The sequence below is a fragment of the Branchiostoma floridae genome, chromosome 5 (genome assembly GCF_000003815.2).
Source record: "Branchiostoma floridae strain S238N-H82 chromosome 5, Bfl_VNyyK, whole genome shotgun sequence".
In the NCBI taxonomy this organism is placed as follows: Eukaryota; Metazoa; Chordata; class Leptocardii; order Amphioxiformes; family Branchiostomatidae; genus Branchiostoma; species Branchiostoma floridae.
Window position 1 is genome coordinate 14,331,525 of NC_049983.1, and position 10,580 is coordinate 14,342,104.

A 10,580-nucleotide genomic window follows, 5' to 3' on the forward strand; every position below is an offset into this window, starting at 1 on the left:
AGGACAACCTGGGTACCCCCCTCAGGCCCAACCAGGGTACCCCCTTCAGGGTCAGGCAGGGGGGTACCCTGCACCAGGGGGTCCACCACCCCAGGTTGGTTTTGCCTCAGGACAGCCACCCCCTGAAGGGTATCAGCAGGGAGGGGGCCCCCCTGCAGCGGCAGGGCCGGAACCCTCCGCACCATCCGCTGACAAGATGGACAGCATCTCTGGGTACGAGGGGGTCGGATTTGGATCAGGTAAGCAGTTTTAATATGCACACTGGTGTATACAGAAACATATACATGTGCTTCTCTCTTACTCTATTATACATAAATATATTAATGCTGTTGAAACATTAATAGACTTCAAAGAGACAGTAATCTGAAAGCAGAGGTTATGCTCTGGCTTGTTTGTTTAATAATAATGTCTTTTTAGGTGTTTTTATGAAGTAGTTTAGCAGGTGGACAGAAAAATGCCCTGACAAATAAAAAATCTGGCTAGAACACTGAAAAGATGTCCCAAACATGTCGGAGCCTAACCAGTCTGCTTGGAGAGTAAAGAAACAGCAGTTAACATTGTTTCATAAATTCTCCAGGAGCACACATACTATGATATTTAACATGAAAATCACCCGTAATTGATGTTGTAAATTCCGATATGTCCTCCCTAGCCCCTCCACTGCCCCCACCCAGCTATGAGGAGACCCAGAGACAGCCCCCTGAGAGGAGTAGTCTGCCACAGTGAGTATAAACTATATGACATGTGTAAAACCATACATATGTACAGAGGCTATTCCTCTCCATAATACACATACAGACCTGATGGACTTTGATCCCAACTGAACCTCAAAATAGTTTTACGAAGTAAATTAGTAACTGTGTGCTTTGCATGACAGAAATGACAACCTACCAGCCAAATTGTAGGATGTTTGTTGGCACAACTCAGGAAATATACCCAAGTGCTTTGAAAAAAAGGTTTGACCTTGTATTAAACTGTAAACAACAGTCCTGGTTGTTGCTTTTGGCATTTGTTGTCAACTGGTTCTTATCTATCGATATCTTGAAGCTTAATGATTACCTGAACTATTTGACAAAATACTTATAATGTTTCACATGACAATTTACTGTCAACAATGGCCACTGGCCATCTCTATATCCTGGTTTGCTGTCTACCGGATATGGTAGTTACATGATAAACAGCATATTCCATGTACTGCCACCATTTTGTTACTGTTTCATATTTTACGCTGAATCTGATGGCAACCTGTCCATCCAATATATTGATCAGGTGAGATTTGATGATCATGGACAGGACCACTTGTAGTGGTGAACTCCACTTCCATGAAGGAACTCAGTGACAAATCACTGACAATATTTGCTGCTGTAGCAAATAACTGAAATGTGGAGCAGATTAAAAGCAGACAGTGATCCCCTGGTAGTTGAACCACCAAGAGTGGTCAATTAGATGGCCATGGTCTTTGGATGTACCTAAATTTGATTCACACATCTGTGTATGACCTGTAAATGAAGATAGGCAGTACTTTTATGTGACCTTTACCTTATAGCTATATATTTGAACCTATGCAATCTCTTCCAACCATTGATTGCTGGAATCCTGCCCATGCAAATATAAGGGATATATAAATTTTGGGCAATAATGACCAATCATTTGCGCTCATGTTTTCGTCTGTTTTGTGATCATTTTCAGACTGCCAGGAATCACAGAGGAGGATGCCCGTGAGGCCCTGGTGCAGTATGTAGGAGAACAGTGCTGCTATGGGAAGACGCCTGCTAAAGAACTTACGTTCACAGACATTGTGCCTTCAAGTGCATTCCATGTAAGGTCATATAGTGTAGTTCATATGCACTGTGTTGTTCTCTTCTACCAGCCACAAGAAATACTGTTTTCAATGAAAAGGCTTCAACAGGAAGAAATACTGTGAAATGACAACTCTAAAACAATGGTTCTATTTTCCCATTATGTTTTGTGTATGTGATGAATTGTAATGTTACCATGCAGACCTTGAAAGTTCAATGATTAATTCATGTTGACAAATTAAACAATCTTCATGTTTCTTTTCAGTACACATTGGAAACATTTGCAGAGGGAAGGTCGACAGCCTGGGCATATGAACCCTTCAGAGGTAAATTCTACTTTTTTGTTTGATGCAACTTGAGAAATTTAAATCTGCTTTATCTAAAGATAGTTTTTTTCCTAGATATCAATTTGTACCTATGCAATTTGTTGTTTGGTGCAGTGGCCGAGTGGGCAAAGTGTTTGCCTTGTATTCAGTAGGTCATGAGTTCAATCCCATCCGAGTCATACAAAAGACTTTAAAAATGGCACATGCTGCTTTCTCTGCTTAGCACTCAGCACTAATGTGAAAGAGTATGGGAGTAAATCAGACATCATTACCAGCGGACCAGCCCCCTGCTGTAGTGGCTTGCGCAAATGTGTGGCCCACGGGCTACAGAAATGGAGATGGGCGCCACCCATAAGTATCTGTTATGGATGTTAAAAGGCAACTTTAACTTAAGTGTTTGTTGTTTTCCAGGCCAGCCCATTGATGGCCCCATGAACGGCCCTGCCCCGGGACCATGGGACATCCAGGCTCAGGCTCCTGCCATGTTCCAGAACTTTACACAACAAGTGGAGGTGCCACACACAGCCTCTGTCAAGGTAATAATATCAAGGAGCTTTCATCATGAAACCATCCCTGTTGTTATTTCATCAGACATACCGACATTCAATGTGAATTATTTCTTGGGCATCGTTCTCTTGGTTAAGGTTTTATGCTCCATCTTTCCCAGCCGTGTCACACTTGTATTGGACTGGGGAGGAAGCCCTGCCACCACTGCCATGCCATGGGAACTGTGAGTGTCTTCATTTCGGACTATCTTTTGTCAATAACATGACTTTCTTGTCAGTAATGGACTTTCTTTTGTCAAACATCCTGTCTATTAGATGATGTTAAATATGAAATCAGGAAACGTGGATGGATTAAACATATTGCATTCTGCTCAAATGAACTGTTTGGTCGTAACCGTATTTCTTACATGTATGTACCAGAGCCACTGCCATCACTGCCATGGCAGCGGCCGCACCACAGTGTACGAGGAAGGCCGCCATCACCACAGGCACTGCACCTGGTGCCACGGATCAGGCAGGAGGCAGTAAGTCAGTCATTACACTTATAGGATTACTGACTTTCAACTCTATTTGTCAAAGTAAATGTTACACCTATCTGTGGTACAATTCCCTAAATTACCTGCTCACCTACATTTGAGGATTACACGAATGCATAAGAATGTATGGAATACTCCTGATCTTCAGATTTTTATGTAGCAGCCAGAAAAAGCTAGCGGTACAGTGTTAGCACCAACTTGGCCTAGTCATACTGGAAACTAAAGATTTAACACTGGTTGGCTGATATACTGTAGATGTCTACCTACCTTGTTATTGTTGCTTATTGAGTTCTCCTCTCACTCTCCTATTTCAGGTGCCACCAGTGCCATGGGCTTGGTCAGATCCCCTGCCCCACCTGTGGTGCCCAGGGCCAACTCAAGTGTTACATCCAACTCACCATCAAATGGTAATGCACAACAGACTTTGGTCATATCAGATGTACTTTTAATAGCTTCTGTTGCACCCGCTTGGTAACTTTTTGTTCTGTACACTTTGTTGTTGTTTGGTTTTGAAACTTTGACAAATCTCAAAATGCAGGGTGAACCACGTGGAAGACCACATAGTTGAGCGGACAGCTTTGCCTGATGAGCTCATCAGGGGAGTGAGTGGGCAGGTGGCCTTCAAGGAGGAATATCCAAGGGTAAGCAGCCAGAATCCGGCACGCCAGAATGATTAATTTTGTTACAACAGTCAGTCCTCTTGATTGTAAGCTTTCAGTGAAGCAATCTCACATGAATTATCCTAATCCTCAAAGAGACTTCTATCAGGATTAAATGGTACTGCAGGAAACTGCACAACAATGGCTGCATTTGTCTTGCAAAGCAAAGTGGTATCCAAATCCATGTTCAGCGCATGCCCTTCCAATATGTTCTACTATGGAATTCTCTTTTTGGCATATCTTTTTACCTGGATGTCTAACCTTCATTGCATATCGTTGACAATTGTTTCCACCCAGGTATGGCCCATAAACCACTTCCCTGAAGCAGAAATCAACAACGCCTCTCAGAACCTGGTGCAGAGGCACAGCTCTGCCTTCCCAACTGAACGGCTGCTCATGCAGGTAGGTCAGGGGAATACTGTAAATTCATTTACTTTCGCAGTGGGTTTATTTTGCCATAGGTGTTTGTTGTGTTCTGAATTCATGATTGAAAGAAGTCTACAGTTCAGTAAGTCATGAAAAGAAGATACAATTTAGCATTGTCATGAATTTGTGCTGGATATCACGTGAAAATAAAACCACTGCAAACATTTCGAGATTTTCAGTGCCTACTTTGTGAATCCCAGACTGGCTTTGGTTCATTGGTTAACATCAATTCCACCAGGTACCACAATACTGCCACATGAAAAAAAAATACATGAATTCAAAGTGATTTAAAGAGATGTACCGATGTAGCATCAATAATCCTTGGATACATACAACACTTCAGATATTTAGGTGTTCAAGACAATCTTGAGAAAAGGCCTCTATAACATTGATTTTTTTATGTGGCAGTATATGGTACTGGTTGATGTTACTGTACATCAGAACATGTACTGCACTGATTAATCATATTTCTGTCTTATTGAAATACTAATTGCTGAAATTTCCTTAAACCTTACAGCGTCACCAGGTGAGGATCATCCCTGTGGCAGAGGCGACCTACAACTGGAAGGACCAGCCCTTCAACTTCTTCGTGTATGGGTTTGAACACAAGGTCCACGCCCCTGACTACCCACAGAAGTGTTGCTGGGGCTGCAACATTCTGTAGATGCCACAGTCTAAGGGTTTTCTCCAGCACTGTTTTGACAATGCAACTCAAGATGGTCAAACATCCTGACAGATATCTAGGAAAGTTTCAGTGTAGGGGAACTGTAATCTTGGTCTTACATGAACAAGTCTCCATAGTAAAGTCTGTAGCTGGTACATTGGCTTTGTATACCATTTCTGATATATTGCTATCAGAAAACAGCATTTAATAAGCCAAATACTGGCCATGGCATCTGCTGCAGAGGCTAGGTTTTACACTAAAAGGAAAGTGCCAATAATTGGGGAAAAGGTAACCCTCTAAATATAGTTGCAGCTGGTATACTTTCAACCGATACATTTAAATGTCAAGTTGAGAGAATTTTAAATCATCTTGAAACATGTACACAGATTATTTTTTGTAAATGGATAATATGAGCAAAATTCTACATACTTCACTCTAGGAGTCCATTCCAAGTCACCCCACGAGTTTTTCAATATTTTAGAATTATTGTCATAAGATTACAAACATTGTTATATTAATATTTGGAAAATACATTAGATCTATGTATTCAATTTAATGATTTTCAATCCTACTGATTAAAAAATGAGTTCACAGAACTGCATCTAGAGATTTTTGCTATTACATCAAGACCAATCAGGTTAGGCTTGTCAATTTATATGTAAATGTGGGTCATCAAGTGAATCACATGACAAGAAATGAACTCAAAACACCTTGCCAAATGTGCCTTGCTTGTAGAATTCCAATGAAACCAAATATTTCACTTAGCCATTCCTCTACATTTTCAGGAATTAAAACTCTGGTATTGTTAAAGGACAGTCTTATGTTGTTGACTTAAAAAATCTTTCATCTTTACCAAGCTCTGCTACTTTGTCAGTTAAAGACTCTTTGATCTGTATTTTTGTCATATAACACTTGAACAGACACACATTCTTATGATTATTTAAAACCAGAATGCATAGCTACAGAAAACCCTTGACTCAAACAATTCCACACAGAACATTTTATTGAGTGTACAGCCAGTCAGATGTGGAACCCACATACCAGGCAGATATAAGTTATGTCTTTCAAAGTTTTACTATTCAAAATCTTCCAGGTTGAACTGGCAAACTGACAAATACTTAACCTCAGCTTCCCATTAGATAGTTCTTTCCCCTCTGATACTACAGGATGTCTATGTCATGTTGAAATATTTTTGCAACAATGTGTATGCTGCTATGGTTATTATATTAATCTTTCAATTAAGAAACATGAGAAGAAAACCTCATGTCAACTCCAGATGATCACATTTTTATGACTGTAGCTTAAGATACATGAAGGTGGTATATAAGACTTATCTTCTGTAGGATAGATGAGGAATTTAACAGTAGAAATCTAAGAAGGAAGAGGGGGAACCTCCAGGGAAAGCCGAGTGGACACACATTTCTACAGAGCAGCAGCACCAGAAATGATCTCGATCAACTCTCTGGTGATGACGGCCTGGCGGGTGCGGTTGAAGGTCAATGTCAGCTTGTCAATCATTTCCCCTGAAATACAGAAAAGTCGGTCAGTACAAAAGGCATCATAAACTTGCTAGGCTGAAGCCTATGACCAGCCCACCACAGTTTGGAATATGTGACAGCCTATATTCTTATATCAGCCCATTTTTTGTTGAAGATCGATTTTTGATCTTCCTTCAACCTTTCCTGCATAGCATCCAACTTACCCTTGGGGTTAGAACCCATGTCCACTTTGCAGGCTTGATCTATCTGTGTACATTGCAGCTACAGCCACTGCTACAGGCAGCAGCATGTATACTAGTATTTCTCTACAGGTCAGTACTCTTTGCCACCTGACAGCCAAGGCCTACCACCTCAGCATCGGTAAAGCTGAATGTGTACATATCAGTAGACTGCCATAGAGGTACATGGGTTAAATCCTTGCTTAATAGTTTTGCCTTTTGCTGGATGTTTGTTTCTGTACGTTTCTGTGGCAAAACGTTTAAGAAATCATCTTCAAGGCCAGAAAGATCATTGCAGTATCTGATCTTGCTTTTCAAACCAATGGTGCTTTAGTGTATTCCAAGGCACAATAGCTGTCTACTTCCAAAACTTTTCACAAACAGGATTGGTTTCCACCCTCCACCAGTGGCTGAGTTATGCTGAAATATCAAGGATTGTACCCAGCATCCCCTTGTGACTGTCTACTTCAACTCACTTATCCTGAGTCCTGAGCCTGGGCTCCAACAACAATATCTATCAGCTCTTTGGTGATCTCCGCCTGACGTTTACGGTTGAACTGCATAGTCAGTGCGTCAATCATTTCCCCTGGTAATAGTTAGAGCTTTTAATAGTATTCATAACTAAATTCATCTCAACAAAACTATTAGCATCACAGAAACCCATGACCTGCAACCAAGATCTTCTCTCATATTTGTCAAAATTATTGGGCAAAGCTCCTTGTTATAATGTAGGAAGGTACAGAACATAATAAAATGAAGTGCTTCTCAATTCAATAAACAGAGAGGAATACAGTACTTTTGAGCAGTGCTTCTTTAACAGCTTCTCCATGATTTGTGCACCTTGTAGATCTCTTATAGGATTTATTCCTGGTATCATACCTGCGTTCTTTGTGGCACTGTCCATAGCAGTCATTCTGGCGCTGTGCTCGCAGCAGTTGGTCTCCTTCATGCAGGCGTACAGCACGCTGGCCAGCTGGTACTCCTGATAGCTGCGGATCACCTCGGCATCCAGGCTGTCGTACACAGCCAGCGAGTCTAAAGCACAACACAAATGATTTCAATGCTTAAAAATGTACGTCAACATATGCATTCTTTCATTGTCACGGACACCCTGGAACTGTGTAACACAAACTCTGCTGGCTGGGGGTGTAACTGGCCCCTTCCCGTAGGCTGGCGGATGTTGGCCTGGCTGCTATAAGCAAGATTTAATCAGGCAAGTAATATTCTTCTTGTTCTTTCTATGTTAAATGTTAAATGTACAACTGTGCTGTTCACAGTATTAGTCCAAAAGGTTTGTCTTACCTGCTTCAGACACACTTTGTAGGGAGTGTAGTGGCAACGGACGCAGTTTATACGCCACAACAGACCTGCAAAGTAAACAAGGACATTCTAACTTTGTACATGTTACACACAAGACTAGTGTAAAAACACTGTATCTGATATTTAACACTGCATAGTATCTTAAACTGTGAAGAAGGATTCCAGAAGATCATCTTTTGTCTGTTGATAGATGTATCACATACAATGTAGAGCTTTGTCCTGATGTGGTGTACAATGCTGACAAATCTGGGAGTGTGCTTTAAGAGTGTGGACACTCATCAAAGTAAATCAGGAAACTGAAAAGTTCTTCTTACTTGAACTCGTTGAAGTGGATCTCTCCTACATCAAACTCATAGCCACTGTTGATGATAGACTCTGCTACATCCGCAGCATCGGCAAAAGTGGCAGGCTGTCTTCCAAAGTTGGCAAAGGTCAGCATGAAATAGTCTGAATGTGTCCTAAAGGGAAAAGGGACACAAATACAGCAACATGGTCAACAATGTCCTCAACCAGCATTCAGAAGAATAAACAAAGACATTTCTTCCCACAAACATCTATTTTATCATTGTTTCCTATCCATGCATCTGACAAATTTTGGTTGCCCCTGGAATACCTTACCTGTTAATTTTGAGCCCTGTATGCAGAGTCAGACTGCTATGTATGTATCTGACACCAAATAAATAATCCTAACACTTACTTGTACAGGGCTTGCCTGGCCTTGTCTCCCAGTGTGATGAACTTGATCTCCTTGTCAGCGTGGTCCTTAACATAATTCTTCAGCAGCTTGTTGATGTTGGAGTTCATGGCCCCACACAGACCACGATCACTGCCCATGGTCACCACAAGGTGTTTTGGCTTCTCTTTGTCCTGTTCTATATCCACCTTTTCATAAAAAACTGGGAAAATGATAGATTATAACTATGATTATTTGCTTGTTTGTTATCTAAAATCCTTTAATTTTTTTGCCACATTTACTCATCTATTAATCAAAAATTAAACAGTGAAATATGTTTTATCTTTAATAAATTTGAACTTTCAAGATTTGAATGTATGACATTTTTGGTACAAATTCTACAAAGAAATAATACAGTGACTTCTCAGAGTCTCACAGACTATACTATACAACTTGTAGATATAAAATGTGCCAGAATCTTATGTCCATACATTGTGGTAAGGTTATACATTGAAACTAACCATTAGCACCAGTTCCGTATGGCCGAGAAGGCTTGAGTTCTCTCTCAGCCCGGGCATACTTGGCTGCTGACACCATCTTCATGGACTGGGTGATCTTTTGTACATTCTTCACAGATTTTAGTCTGTTCCGAACTGATGAGAAGAAAATAGTCATCAATACACCAATCATTAAACAATATAACTAGCTCTAATTACTAAAGTGTAAAACTGAACAACAGGACAGAGTAGATTATGACCAACAGTGACATTAACTTGATTAAGCCTTAAATGTTGATCTAGTCAAAGCATAAGTTTATGTACATGTAAATGTATTATCAAAATATCTGTATGCCCAGTCTCCATGCAGAAGAGAGAGTAACTTACTTTCTTTCAGTGTTGCCATACCACGCACCTGAGTGCTAAAGAAAAGAACATGGTAATGAGTAATGACAAAAAATAACAATATGCATCCTGATATACAAAACAATCAAGAAGACATTGTTGTTTTTGCAATAGCTATTTTTTATTCTTCCAGTGGACAACTCGGACAAGATAATTCTTTCAAGCAATCTGCACTGAAATGGACTTACAGATGCTAGAGCACAGGATCGTGCTACTTGGGGGAACTTAACAGACATGAGCATGGGCCTGAGCACTTATAAATTGCAGGTAGGAAGGCAATCTGCACCGATTAATTATTGTTGGATGCCAAAAATAGCTTTTTTCCAGTACGGAAGGGCACTATTACTAACCTTTTCTACTTCTCTGTTCTCCACAGATAGCAAATGTACAGTAATAAATTTGTTTTTAAAAAAAGCGTTAATCATCTCAAGGCATCTTCCATTTTCTGAGGAAAGGTGTCCAACATGACCATGAATAATACAGTTACAAAATTTTCAACAAAACCAGATAGTTTGAAAGTGACACCTGATACATGTACCTCAAGGCTGAGGTACATGTATCAGGTGTCACTTTGACATCGGGGAAAGACGTGATTTTTCCGAGTCCCCATCAGACAGTTTAATGGAGTAGAAGAAACTCTAACCTTCAAGAAATCTTAAGAAACCTTTTCGTAAATAGATGGTTGCATCTCTCGAAAAAGTGGATTTTAGTTAGGTGATATGATTATCTTTTCTTGCATGTGACCTCTAAAGAATCGGCGCCATGTTGGTCCGCCCTCCCCAGACTGACCATGGAAAATGCCGATTATTTGCGACATGTCGCAGCTAAATCTTTCTTCGGTTATCGCCCAAGCGACATAAATATCTTACTCGGCTATAAGGAAAACAATTTTTGCTCTAAACATTGCAATTTCTTACCATGTTGGCACGAAAAGTGCTGTACGGGACAACATGGCTGCCGACCGGTGTTCGTCCCTCACCCACGACGCATGCGCAAGAAGAGCCTCGTTTTCAGGTTAGTTGGAAGGGTCCATCTCTGTGGCAGGGGTGCTA

At 40.7% G+C, this 10,580-nt stretch overlaps 2 protein-coding genes across 3 annotated transcripts in view; one reads left to right on the forward strand and one right to left on the reverse strand.

The window, feature by feature from the left end:
- The window catches only part of LOC118415816 (protein SSUH2 homolog), a gene marked incomplete in the record, with an annotated part of 6,862 nt that extends 1,136 nt beyond the window's left edge, over positions 1–5,726 (forward strand). The window contains 11 exon segments of the mRNA XM_035820647.1: positions 1–239; positions 653–722; positions 1,690–1,819; positions 2,065–2,125; positions 2,537–2,661; positions 2,793–2,855; positions 3,052–3,155; positions 3,482–3,574; positions 3,706–3,808; positions 4,124–4,228; positions 4,770–5,726. Coding sequence (XP_035676540.1) covers positions 1–239; positions 653–722; positions 1,690–1,819; positions 2,065–2,125; positions 2,537–2,661; positions 2,793–2,855; positions 3,052–3,155; positions 3,482–3,574; positions 3,706–3,808; positions 4,124–4,228; positions 4,770–4,916 — 1,240 coding nt within the window.
- A 175-nt stretch (positions 5,727–5,901) lies between these two features.
- LOC118415817 (ATP synthase subunit gamma, mitochondrial-like) lies at positions 5,902–10,579 on the reverse strand. Of its 2 annotated transcripts, none has more exons than XM_035820650.1 (8): positions 10,446–10,579; positions 9,511–9,545; positions 9,148–9,279; positions 8,651–8,849; positions 8,268–8,411; positions 7,936–8,000; positions 7,513–7,668; positions 5,902–6,439 (listed from the first exon to the last, which is right to left on the reverse strand). In XM_035820650.1, the coding sequence occupies exons 1-8, from the start codon at positions 10,478–10,480 to the stop codon at positions 6,339–6,341; spliced, it is 867 nt and encodes a 288-aa protein (XP_035676543.1). In that variant the 5' UTR covers positions 10,481–10,579; the 3' UTR covers positions 5,902–6,338. The 2 variants fall into 2 exon arrangements, with proteins under 2 accessions (XP_035676543.1, XP_035676541.1); XM_035820648.1 differs by lacking the exon at positions 5,902–6,439 and adding an exon at positions 7,075–7,219.
- Position 10,580: the final 1 nt, after the last annotated feature.

Bases quoted from the DNA above. Each gene is read 5' to 3' on its own strand.
- LOC118415817 (XM_035820648.1), bottom strand. From the start codon at position 10,480: ATGTTGTCCCGTACAGCACTTTTCGTGCCAACATG. The intron at 8,412-8,650 runs GTAAGTGTTAGG...TTTTCCCTTTAG, and splicing joins GCCAGGCAAGCCCTGTACAA to GACACATTCAGACTATTTCA. The intron at 7,220-7,512 runs GTATGATACCAG...AACTATTACCAG, and splicing joins CAGTGCCACAAAGAACGCAG to GGGAAATGATTGACGCACTG.